The sequence below is a fragment of the Hemicordylus capensis genome, chromosome 5 (genome assembly GCF_027244095.1).
Source record: "Hemicordylus capensis ecotype Gifberg chromosome 5, rHemCap1.1.pri, whole genome shotgun sequence".
Taxonomy (NCBI): domain Eukaryota; kingdom Metazoa; phylum Chordata; class Lepidosauria; order Squamata; family Cordylidae; genus Hemicordylus; species Hemicordylus capensis.
Window position 1 is genome coordinate 57,923,758 of NC_069661.1, and position 13,299 is coordinate 57,937,056.

At 43.9% G+C, this 13,299-nt stretch overlaps 1 protein-coding gene across 18 annotated transcripts in view; it reads right to left on the bottom strand.

Annotated features, from left to right (window-relative positions):
* CLGN (calmegin) overlaps positions 1-11,261 on the bottom strand; it is a 54,432-nt gene extending 43,171 nt beyond the window's left edge. For 3 of the 18 annotated variants that reach the window (XM_053254902.1, XM_053254901.1, XM_053254900.1), the window contains exons 1-3: positions 9,157-9,238; positions 5,970-6,125; positions 3,103-3,176 (exon numbers count right to left, since the gene is read on the bottom strand). In XM_053254902.1, the coding sequence (XP_053110877.1) occupies positions 3,103-3,176; positions 5,970-6,116 (221 nt within the window). In that variant the 5' untranslated portion in view covers positions 6,117-6,125; positions 9,157-9,238. The other 15 variants (XM_053254907.1, XM_053254906.1, XM_053254904.1 and 12 more) reach the window with 15 other exon arrangements.
* Positions 11,262-13,299: the final 2,038 nt, after the last annotated feature.

A 13,299-nucleotide genomic window follows, 5' to 3' on the forward strand; every position in this document is an offset into this window, starting at 1 on the left:
AGAATCATCGAGGCTCAATAGTGACAAAGACAACACAGGCACCTCACTAGTAGCGGAAAAGGAGAAAGCACATAGCAGCAACGGAGGCCACCACATTGACAATGTGTCCACTGCTTCTGCTCCCCGAGTCAGGAATCGTGACACAAACCTGGGCAACTTTGTGTTCTCTGGTGATGCGAACATATCTATCAAAGGATGTTGCAGCTGCTGGGTCACCCAATCGAACACCTGTGGGTGTAGCCTCCACTCTGATGGGTCGAAATCTCTGTGGCAGCCAGTCTGCCTGAACATTTGACACTTCACTGACATGAAGGGCTAGGATCGAGCTGAGGTTGGCCTCCACCCAAAGAATTATCGAGGTTGCTAGAAGAAGGGATTTTGATCTTGTTCCCTTTTGTCTTGATGTGAGCCTTTGTGGAAGTGTTGTCTGTTCAAGTGAGTACATCAGGACTGGCGAAAACATACCAACGGGGACTGGCGAAGGTACTAGGAGGTTCATTAGGGAGTTCGCCCTCTTCAGAGGATGATGAATCCCTGGAAGTAACGGGCCAGGATTGAGAGGCTTCAATGGACACTGAGGGTCATCCAATTCCTCCCACGAAGAATCAGCAGAGTGAAGTGGGTTACATTAACCCTTGGACTTTGCCTTCTTCCCCTTAGACTTCTTCCTCTTTACAGGGGCCTCTTCCAAAGAAGAGAGAGAGGCATGCCTATGGCATTTGCAGTGCCTATGCTGCCCAAGGGCTTCCTGGCTAGCCTCAAATGATTTCTTAATAACAATAGCCACCCATTCATGCCAGGCATAGCCCCCGCTCCCCACCGCCAGTCTGGGTGGTGCATACCAGGTTCAGGTTAGTTGTCTCCCTCAGGGGCGATCCCCCCCCCCCAAATGTCCTCTGTGTTGCCACTAATGGCAGCATCCTCGGTCTCCTCTAGAACCTCTCCCCTTTGCTCTCTGCCAGCAAGAGAGCACGCAGCTCTGTGTCCCTTGAGCCTTTGACTGGCTCCTGCTGCATCTGGAAAGAGGCGTCGGAGTGCTGGCCTGAAGGCAAGCACCAACCCGGAGGCAATGGGGAAGCGAAGAGCACTGGCCTCTAGATACCAATCTCCATTGCACTCCCGCTGCCCAGCAGCTGGCAGGCACACTTCTTTCGTCTTGGAGAAGAACGGCTCCTAATCTTGTGCTTGCTGGCCAGCGATCCATGAGCCTTGTGCTCCTTTCCTTGATCTGAGTGTTCCCTCCAGCTCCTTGGCTGCTGCCGAGGAGAGCAGCTGGGACCCAGTGGCGCCAGCAGAGCTCCCCCTAGAGAGGAAGCCTCCCACTCTAAAAGCGGGAAAAGCCTGGCTTTGGCATGCTGGGCCCAAAAGGCCAGACCCAGTAGCTTCTTGAGTTCCCACGACATGGGCAGAGAAAGAGGAACATTTTTAAAATGTAGAAGTGAAATAGGCACACAACGAGGAGGTAACGACAAGGAATAAAAAATTAATAAAGGTCTTTAAACACACACACACACCCCAGGAGAAGATGCTACCACTTAAGTGGAGATTAGAATCCAGAAACAAAAGATCAGGAAAGTAGAACAACAGGACACAAGAGCAAAAAGCAGAAGGGTAAAGTAGCCTAAGCAGGATAGAGAGCTAAAGCTATCTGACCAACTGGAGCAAAGACAGAAAACAAGACTGGAAGGGACCACCCCTTGTGGGCTCGTTAAGGGTCTCTTCAAAAGCATATTTCCTGCCTTCTGGAATCAGTGGGCAGGATAACCCACAATTAAGGACCTCCTACACCAGCAGAGAACTGTCCTTTTATACCTGCAGTTTCCTGTCCTTCAATCAGTTACTGATCCACACATGAACCTATCCCCTTATCCCATGACTGCTAAATTTTCTCAAGTGTCTTTGATGAGGAACTTTGTCAAAAGCTTTTTGAAAGGCCCAGTATACTGTGTCAACTGAATCACCTTTATCCACACGCCTGCCGACACTCTCAAAGAACTCTAAAAGGTTGGTGAGGCAAGATTTCCCTTTGCAGAAGCCATGCTGGTTCTCCTTCAGCAGGGCCTGTTCTTCTATATGCTTAATAATTTCATTTTTGAGAATGCCATCAATCTGACCAGCAGACATTAAGTTAGCCAGCCTGTGACTGCATGGATCCCCATGGAACCCGGTTTGAAAAACACTGTTTAGCAAACATGGATCCTTGTCTGCTAAACACCCAAAATATTCTACAGATGTTTTATGTAATTCAAGAAACACTAATAGGTTAAAAGTAACTATATGGTAAATATTACAAGACTCTCAAACACCATTTTACAAGGTATTTGAGCATTTTCACACTTCCACCAAATGTGCATATAACATTTCCCTTATGTCAAGGCAAAATAGGCATGTTATATAAAAAGGAAATGTATGTTGTGGATTTTTCATCGAGTTATGTTGCCATTTAAAGAACAGTTCTCTCTTAAATCTGAAGCTGCAAGGGGTAAAGAGTTTTGGATCCAGGAGCACTTCCAAGCTATGTACCTGATCTTTCAGGGAGAGTGTAAACCCATCAAGAACAGGCAGATCTAAACCATCTCGCCAACTCAACCCCACACAATCAGTACCTCCATCTTTATTCCCCCCCTTAAATTTATATACCGCTTTTCATTAAAAACAATCCCCATTGTTTTCTCAGGCTTTTTAATTAAGATTAATTTTAAACTGTTTTAACTGTTTTCATCCTGTAAAATTATTTTAATTGTTTCACTTGGTGAATTATTTTTATTCTATGAAAGCATTTTGTGTTTCTTTTTATATTGTAATTTGGATTATGTACACTGCCTAGAGATGTATATATCAGGCAGTATATAAATATGATAGATAGATAAATAAATTCAAACAAAGAATGATGATCCTCTAAATAAAGTGTCCATACTTCATCCATCACAAGGATAACAATTTAAGTCCTTCTCCCATTTCCACCACTCTTCAAAATGTCATATTTGTCAAAACATAAACAAGAAAAATACAACCAGCTATAAGCAGCTGGGCTCAGTGGTTCTGGCTGTCTGTTAGTCAAACATTCATAGATTTGATGCTCCCCAATAGCATTACACTTACCCAGACAACATTCCATCATCAAAGGTTTCCGCAAAATACACTTCTCCAGAAGGCTTTGGCGTCTTGTACAAAACCTAACAAATATTTACAAAATTACCATTTCTCTTGAAATGACATACTGAAACTTGTAGTCAAGAGTACTGTTTCAAAAGGAAAGGGAACTGCAAGGTTCTTCTGTTGCACAGCTGCAGAAAAAGTTTGACTAAAGCTTTAATCTGCAATGTGAATGTGAGAAGTTAATAGACATGATCTTCTTTAGGCCACTATTCTTGAGTGTTGTGCTTTTATTGAAAGTGGTATAATCCTTTTTTCTAGTCTACCCACCTTTTAAAAAAGTTATTGTAGATTCTGCACATAACAGATTGAAATTTTCCGTTAACATACTTGTTTCAAAATTCAAAAATGGAACCTAGCTTTTAAGTATCTAGGTCCAAACTGATTATGTTAAGGAGGCTGAACTATAGAAGAGAATATAAAACAAAAATTTATGGGCAAAATATACTTTGCCTTTGTATGAGTTTGCAGACACACACCCATAATTAGATATTAATTACCTTACAGCTTAGAATGGTCATTTTAAGTAGCCAATTGAAAACCCTTTAGTAGCCTGAAACACCAACAACTTTTGGGATGGAAAAAGCCAGGATCTGATCAGCAGTTTTTACAATGGTTGCTGCCAAAACATCCGAGGCTGGCTCAAAACACACACACTTTGAGAACAATTCTTTTTCTCCAGTCCCAACACAAAAGACAACATTCAGACTGGTCAGTCTTGCTAAGTACCACTGAAGTCAATGAGACAAGTCAGTTAAGTTAAGCCCCATTAATTTCAATGAAAGTTAGCCATCTATTATATTAATTCTCATAGATGTGCCTCTGTGGGGATGCGTCCCGGCAACCCAGAGGATTGGCTGGGCGTTGGAGGTGCCGGATTGGCTGGGCAGTGGTTGGCCGATTAGGGAAGTGGCCGCTTGGGGAGGAAAGGAAAGCAGGAAGCAGAGAGGAGAACTGAACGGACTGGGGCAGAAGGGAGGGGGGAAACTGAGGGGAGAGAAAGCAGCGGAGCCTGGCTGGGCAGAGACAAACGGCTGGTTGCTTCAGAAGATGCTCTCTAGAGGGAGGGCTGTGCAGGAAGTAGCCGGCTGAACGCTTGGCCGCCCAACACCAGGGACTGGAGGAAGGAGGAGGCGGCCACGGCCAGCAGGGAAAACACAAGCAGGCTAAAAAGCGGAGGCAGGGGTGCACGAATGAGAGAGAAAGAGAGGAAAATGGAGTACGGAGCAAGCTGGGGCAGAAGGCTTGGGGGGAGGGGAGTAGGGCAGAAGGTGGAGGGGAGTGTACTGCCGCACAGATACTCTGTGCAGGATCAGCTAGTTATTAACATAGTTTGGATGTTTCCTACACATTCTGTAAACCACCAGTGCAGTTTCCCACTACATCTGGGCAAACAACATTTGTCCTCACATGAAAAGGTAAACAGAAAGTGCACATTCCCATGCATCACCTCAAACTATTAGTGGCAACCATTACTTTGCTTTGTTTCTCAAACCAGGAAAATAAAAGAACTCTGACTTCTCTTATTTCAGAGAGTAGGCACAACCAAAGCTTCCAGTTGTCTTGTTTTATATCCTTGTATTTGTGACAAATGAATTTTGGTTGCAAACAATACTACACAAGCACCAGTAGCATTGTTTGAATTGATGCTTTAGAGGGAACACTGGTGCACTACTAGTAAACAATAATGTCAGTGTTTTAAGTCCTATTTATTTGAAGTTTCTGAATGGCAAATCAAGCCAATGATTAAAACTAATACCATACTATTAATTCCTAAAGCTCATTATATTTTGAAAACAAGCTGCTATAGTACCTTCAAAATGAATTGATTTCTATTGCATGAGTTTTCATAAGTCATAAAATGCACGAAGCAAACAGGATTGTGCTTGCCGATGTGTTCCTCAAAGTTTAAATTTATGTAAACAATACATCTGACATACACCTGCTTTTGGAAATAACTTGTTTTTTAAAAAAAAAAAATAACAGAAGTGTGTACACACAAATATATGTAGTATTTGAATAACTCTGGAGATTGTACTAAGGAGAAGACAATTTCTCGTTATATATATTTCAGATGGCCCCTTCAATTTTGGATTCTGTGTTTAATCTAATTTTTAAATCTTACAACCAGGACTTATTTGTGAATATAAGAACCAGAAAGACAATGGCAATATTCATCTTGTAAGGTATAGGAAATCTGAGGAAAGCTGGATATTTTTCTGTTGAATTGCAGCACCAGGCACACAATGATGCAAGCCAATGACTATGTCACATCAAATTGATAAACGGTAGCTGAAAGCAGGTAGAATTACCTGTTCCAGCAAACTGTGCTGAAGCAATAGAAGAAATGTCACAAAGTAGATGTGGCTTCTTGAACAAAAATGAGTATGTATGCATTCCACATAAACATGCTGGCATGACAGGCTTCCATTTCAACTTTCCCAATCCCATTGAGTGGTTTATGCTTCTCTTAAAAAAGCAGACAGCAAAAGTGAAATGGATACTCTCTTCTTTAGGCTTCAATCAAGACTACTTTATGGTCAAAGAGGTTTTTTTAAAAAAAATAATTTGCTTATCATAGGAGTTTGCATACACACAGGACAGAAACAGACCCTTCATGTCACTAAATTCTGTAGATTTTATCCACAACCTCCTAAACAATGAATGGCTTAAGAGATCCTAAGAACTAGGAAGGAGCAGACTGGTAGTGTAATATGATTTCTGGAAGTCAGATTAAACCGAATTAGTTACACACGTTCTTGGTTCAAGCTCTAATCAATATTTCAAATGCAGCATATAAACTGAAGCCTCACTTCCAGGGATGATCTGCCTTGGTCAACATTAGTATCTTCTGAATTCTTGTCAAAATCTTCCACTTCGACTTCTGAATCTTCAGATTCAGCACTCACTGAACTTAACAGCATGACACTAAAGCACAGCCAGTCCCACTGGAATCGCATCCTGGTTACCTGTAAAGTAAGATCACAAACATATTCTCACCTTATTACTAGTCAGATATTCACAAATCCCACTATCACTAAATGGAAAACAGGACGAAGACAAAATATATAATTTTTAAAAGTTGGCTTTGTAAGAATCAAAAATAATTCAAAGGAAACCAGGAATCCATTAGATCAGGGCTGTTCGACTTTGTCCCGCCTGCAGACGTTGGCCTACAACTCCCGCCATCCCTACTGGCCACTGAGGCTGGGGATTCAAGGAGCTCTAGTCCAAAGGCTGCTGGAGGGCCACTACTGAATAGCCCTGCATTAGATGCTACGCTGCACTCATGTTTCTAAAGACCTAAAAGTAACATACTAAAGGTCGAGTGTGCCGTTGAGTTGGTGTCGACTCCTGGGAGTTATTTGCACATGGCTTCATGCTGCGGGATAAAGGTTGAGCAAAGCCACTTCGAATCACACTCCCAGAATTGAGGGAAGCAGCCCTTCCCCTCTGCTCTCGGGTTTTATTTTGATGTAAGTTCACATGTTTTCCTTCTAGCCAATGGGGGGGGGAGAGCTCCCTGCAGAGATAGATCTGCATTTGTAAAGAGTATCCTTATGTTAATTATTTTATGTCAGTGCTTCTTCCTGACACTGACGCATTTTCAGGAAAAGTAGCTTAAAACCAACATTTTAAAAATCCGGAAATACGAGATAAGCTAGAATTCACAAGACAAAGCCTGATTTGTGTATGGATTGCGTCCAAGGATCTTGAAGGGTCTTTGGGATAAGTCTGGCTGGTGTGTAAACACACACACCCGAAGGAGATTTGAGGTAGAAGCCCTGTCTGTAAGGCCTCCTGGTGACCACAGAGCCCTGTGGTTATCTTTGGTAGAATACAGGAGGGGTTTACCATTGCCATCTCCCATGCAGAATGAGATGATGCCTTTTGGCATCTTCTGTATGCAGTACTATGTGGTGTTCCACATATCTTTTCAGAAACTTTTTTTGCTATATAAAATGTGGCTGCCGAGACTGCAGTTAGAACAGAAAGACTGGCATGGGAATAAGAGGGGCTTCTTAACCCTCTCCCTGGTGCTGTTTTCTTGCTAAAAATAGCCTGCCCTGTCAATTTGCTTTTACCTCTGCTGAGGAAAGGCATAGGTACATGTATTTTTTCCTCAATTTGGGCAAAAAGATGTTTTAATAAGAAAAAGAAGCACTAAACATAGTGTACTTGTAAAAACAACTTTACCCCTTTTGTTTGTCAAATCTGTATTTCTTCAGTTCAATAACATGATTGCTGTCCCCTCGCAAAATATCCACCTACTTCTGTGTCTTTTGCTATAATAACTGCATATTCTAATATTTTCCATAGCTAAGAAACCATTACTTTTTATTTAAAGCATTATTATCCTTTTATGAAGTGCAAATTTGATGTTATAGCACAAAAAAAGAGAGTTACTTCTGAAGTTTCACATGCTGAAGCATTGAGTACTGTTACTGAGATAGCTGTTTGGGTGTTCCCAAGAGCACTCTTACACCTGGTTTGAAGCTACAGACTTGGCATTTCCATTTTTGCCTCCCTACACTCAAGGGATCATGAGTTCACTATTCGGTTCACATGAGCTAACTAATGGGGCAAGTAACATGGCAAGTAACATGGGAAAGGTGGCTCTAGGTCAAGTTTAACATGCAACTGTAAGAGGACTATCCCACTGCTCGCCTCCCTGATTTCAAATCAGGTGAGGAAGCTGGAGTACACACAAGTTGACTAAGTGCTGTTCTTCTAAAGAACTAGCCAAACTCTCCCCCCTATGTTGGCACATTGGAGAAGTTCAAGCTTATCACCTTCACAGGAAGGGCAGGTAAGAGGTAACAGGCTCATCTCCTCCTCTAAGAGAAGTGTTAATGGCCAGTTCAGGGTGCGGGAAGCTAGTTTTGATAAAATATTCCTAGGCACTCCCAAGGTTCTTCATGACCACATGAGTTAAGCACCCATTTCAGTTCGCCCCACAGGTTTCTCAACCTATTCACCTCTTGTGCTGGCAGAGCACACCCAGCAAAGACTGAAGCAAACACAAAGTCATCTTTTGTCTATCACCATTGTCACTCTTCTAACAAGTCGGTTTTGACTACTGGCAGCCACAGAGCCCTGTGGTTGTCTTTGGTAGAATACAGGAGGGGTTTACCATTGCCATCTCCCACACAGTATGAGATGATGCCTTTCAGCATCTTCCTATATTGCTGATGCCTGATATAGGTGTTTCCCATAGTCTGAGAAACACACCAGCGGGGATTCGAACCAACAGCCTCCTGCTCTCTAGGCAGGTTGCTTTCCCACTGTGCCATTAGCCCCTCAGTAGAAGGTGATAAGTTCAGGCTCTGCTCTTGGCTGTCTGTTCTATTATTATGCATATATCCACATTAACAACAACAAAAATGGTCTGGAATTAGCATATTAATCAGGATATGCAAAACTGAAGCATTGGCAGTACAGATAAAGCTCCCACAGTATTCTGTGTCTTATTCCCTAGTAAGTATAGGAACATAGTCTGGGAAACATACCAGCGGGGATTCAAACCAGCAACCTCTGGCTTGATAATCCAGTCATTTCCCCACTGTGTCATTAGCCACCTATGTTTCCCAGATTATGGGAAACACCTATATCGGGCAGCTAAAAAGCATCTTCTCATACTGCGCAGGAGATGGCAATGGTAAACACCTCCTGTATTCCACCAAAGACAACCACAGGTCTCTGTGGTCACCAGGAGTCGACACCGACTCGACAGTACACTTTACCTTTACTGAGGGGCTACCTGCTGCTTTATTCCAAGCCACTTCTGAATGAACCAGCCATATGGCTAATGCCACTTCCTTAACAAACTAGGTCACATTGTATAGTTTTAGGATACACCCAGCCATTTTCTTTCAGCAGAGGAAAGTCCCCCAAATTGCTGCAAACAAGGTACAGGAACCCTTATCAATGCATGTATTATATGTTTTTATGCAGAGCAACACACACAGAACAGAAAGCTAGACATTAGTAAAATCTTACTTTAAGATAGTATTGTATTCTAACATTTGCCAAGAGAGCTATTTCTGCCAAAAGATCAGCATCAGTTACTTGCCAGCATCTGCTGCAACAAATTAGGAAAACCATTAAAAAGATTTGGGCACAAATATAACAAATAAATAAGTGGGCAAGTCAAATCAAGAACAGTATATCTCTTAAAGGACTGAGCATTTGTGTAGAATATTATTGCACTGCTTAACTACTTAGAAGTGAAATGTGTGAGAAGATAACAAATTTCCATCTAGCAGAACAGAACAACCCCAAGCACACTACCCAGCTATTATTCCCAACTGCTGTAAAGAGTGGCACTAACATAGGTTGAATTTAGGAAAAACCTGACCATTTCATTTGGGTAGAAATCACCCTGGACAGTAGAGAACTGGAGAAATGGGGTAAAAATATTTTAAATAAATAAATATCAGACTCTAAACACAACAATAGCAAGAGTAGCCATGAGTTAGCTGCAGTCATATTTTGGTGTCATTACAGAAGGCAGAGAGGAAGACTGACAGATCTGGTTCATGAGGTATAATCCACTGGGAAGTTATCCTACTCAAGTTCAACTGTAATCAATGGGAGCTGTGTTAAAGGCTCCTGTTCATGTTCAGAGGCTCTTGAACATTTATCAGCATACTTGGGAATATGGAATATAACATACTTGGGATCCGTCCTTTTCTCTCTCTCTCTCTCTCTCTCTCACACACACACACACACACACACACAAAACCCCCTCTACTTCTTTGCAGCCACTAAAATGTGTCATGCCAGCCCTGAACAATACCAACATACAAACCCAATCTTTAGGGATCCCTGATGCTTCTGACAGGAATTACCACATTTGTGCAGCCTCAACCTATAGCTTCACTAAAAGGACACTCAGTGCACCTATGATTTTATTTATTGTATCTTTATCCAATCTGACATTACTTTCTACCCACCCCATTTTATCCCAAGAACCCTATGACATTAGGCTGAGAGAGGCTGGCACAAGGTCACCTACTGAACTTCATGGCTTAATGGCGATCTGCACCTGGGTTTTCCCTGGTAGAGATAGTACCACTACATCACATGGACTCTAAACCCACATCGCACGCCAAGAGGCGATGCAGCTTGATTGATGAAGTGCAGTCAAGTCGGTGTCGACTCTTAGCGACCACACAGATAAGAGTCTCCCCAGGATGGTCTGTCCGGGATGATGCAGCTTACAGGAAACCTATTAAACATCGCCGGCGGTTTTTAAAAGGGAGTCTCACCCCACCCACACCCGCAACGTGAACCTGCCTCCAGCAGCTTTTGTTTAGGATCCATCCGGCCCCATGGCTGCTGCTCGATGATGCCAAACAAACGGGCAGAAATGAGCCGATTAGCTACAATTAGCCGCAACTTCGCCCGCTTCAGGCAACTAATTATCGAGCCCTCTGCTCGCCCTGACTCCGCAGCAGCCGTCGCCGCCTGGAGGGCGTCCCTCTCCTCGGATACGAAGACTTAATTGGTGTTGATCTCTACGCCTCTCCCCTCACCCCGAAGGAAGGACGGCTCCCCACGGAGGTAGCAGTGCCCCCGGGAAAGGCGGGGGAGGGACTGCATGCACCGCCCTAGGGCTGGACGGCCGACTGGGATGCGCCGCGGCCGAGGCGCAGGATGTTTGTTCCCCCGCCCTCGGCGCGGGGCTGGGGAGACCCGGCGCGCGCCACAGTCTGCCGCCAACGGCGGAGTAACGGTTGCGCCCGAAAGCGGGAAGGGGGGGGTGAGAGAGCAGCTGCTTCCGCGCGAGCTAAGGGGCTTGAGGGGTAGAAGTCCTCACACCACCCTTTCTCGTACCACCGCCAACGCCCGCCGAACATCTCCACAGCCAAGGCGCCCCCCACCTCCGACTCCCTGGGAGGCCGCAGCCGTTACCCGTCCACAAACCGCGGTCCAGTCAGCGTCTCCTCCAGCTACGGCTCTCCGGAGCGCATCACCTCTGCCACCTACCACGCATGCCCGAAGCGTCCGGCGCCGAGAAGCAGGTGCCTTGCCATGCAGCAGCAGCCAATCGCCACGCGGCGTGTGTGGCCATAGACCCAATCACAGAGCAGAGTTTTATTCCCTGAAGCTAAGCCGGCCCGGGATCGGTCCGCCGCTTCTAGAGAATCCAGCACGTGTGACCTCGTCCAATCAGACTCAGCTCTTGTTCACGCTCGCGCAAAATATTTGAGCCGTGCGTTGAGACGAAACTGCGATTCAGTATGTAAGAGCGACGGTCATTTTAGCACGATTTGATTCATTGAGTGCTGTCAAGTCGGTGTCGACTTTTAGCGACCCCATAGATTCTCTCCAGGATGAGAAACCTGGAGCATGTTTTAGCATGTTTAAATACATGCTGGTCAGAAAATATGGCTTGCTGGTCCAGTCAACGCTCAGCAGCTTTGTTTATTCCTTTGTAGGATATATTTTTGTAAACCACCCAGGGGCTTGCGATTGGGCGGTATATACATATATGTTAAATAAATAAATACAGTAATTAAATAAAAATATTATCATAGTAACTCAACTCAAGTTGTAAGATCTTGGGGATGATATCGTATTGGAGGGACTGGTCCTCAGAAGAGTTGGATTGTTGTTGGGGCCCAACTGTTAACTATTAGACCAGCTCATTATCATGGTGCAGAAATGTGATATACAACTAATTACTTTGTCATGCTTTGAATTCCATTTTTAGAATGCTTTTAACAATTCCAGTTACGAACGCCTAAGGACCAATGCTCATATTCAGGTTGCTGTTTAGAAACCCTTGCAGTGCTATTTCCTTCCATACAGTCGAAGTAGCACCATTTCATTCTGAATTAAAATGGGCCTCTTTCCAAACAGATACCTTACTTTCACCTAGCCCCAGAAGTATAATGGAAGTTCAGTGAGATTATCCTTTTTTACTTTTAGTTATATATCCTTTATGACCCAAAAGGGAGGGGAAGGCCAGCTGGTGGCCTGGCCATTTTTGTATCTATGTCACTGAGGGCTCAAGCGAGTGTTTTAGCTTCGATAGATAATATATCCTTTATAATATCTCTCTTGGCCTATAAAACTATTAAAACATTATGGTCATTTATGCAGAATCAACAGAGAACAGGCTGAAATAAACTTGAAATGATATAGGAATATGTTATCACTTTGATATCTCATGTCAGAAACAATCGTTGCCAAAATTCTGAGGTAAATTTACTCTGATAATTCTGTAAAGCATGCTTATGACAAAACAATAGGGTTATTTTAGGTCATATTGAATCTGCATGTATTATCTCTATATATCATTCTCTTAGACGTACCTGTCGCTAATCCCATGCGTGGCAGCTCTTGCGAGAGTTCGTGAGCAAGCTGCCGGGAGGGGGAGAGGAAAGCAGCGAAGAAGATCAGGACAACGGGTGGGCAGGGAGAGAAAGTAGCTGGGAGGTGGAGAAAAAGCAGCACCTGGGGAACGGGAGAGGAAAGCGGTGGAGAAGATAAAGCCAACGGGTGGGTGGGAGAGAAAGAGGCCGGGGGATGGAGAAGAAGCAGTGCCCCGGGGAGGGGGGGCAGAAAGTGGTGGAGAAAATAATGGATAAGGCCAGCGGGTGGGGAGCAGAGAAAAAGTGGCAGCCGGGGGAGGAGAAAATGCGGCCAGGGGCTTTTGAACAAGGGAGAACTAGAGGCACAGATGCTCTGTGCCTGGGCCAGCTAGTTTATTAAATATTGGACAATCCTTTGAAAATTGGACAATCCACTGGAAATTATCTGTAATGATTCAATTAATGACAAAAAGAGAGAGAAATTTCCTATTTGAAGATTAACCAAATAATGGTCATTCATTTTGTGTTAAATCGGTTTAATGTTTTGACAAATCAAAACTAAAAACAATTACATAAAATCAGCCCTGTTGGATCAGGCCCAAGGCCTATCTAGTCCAACATCCTGTTTCCCCAGTAGCCCATCAGATGCCACTGGGAAGCCCACTGTGAAGAGATGAAGGCATGCCCTGCTGTTACTCCTGTGCAACTGGTATTCAGAAACATCCTTCCTTTGGGCCTTGAGGTAGCCTCTAGTCATCAAGACTAGTAGCCATTGACAGACCTGCCTTCCATTAATTTATCTAAGCTGCTTTTAAAACCA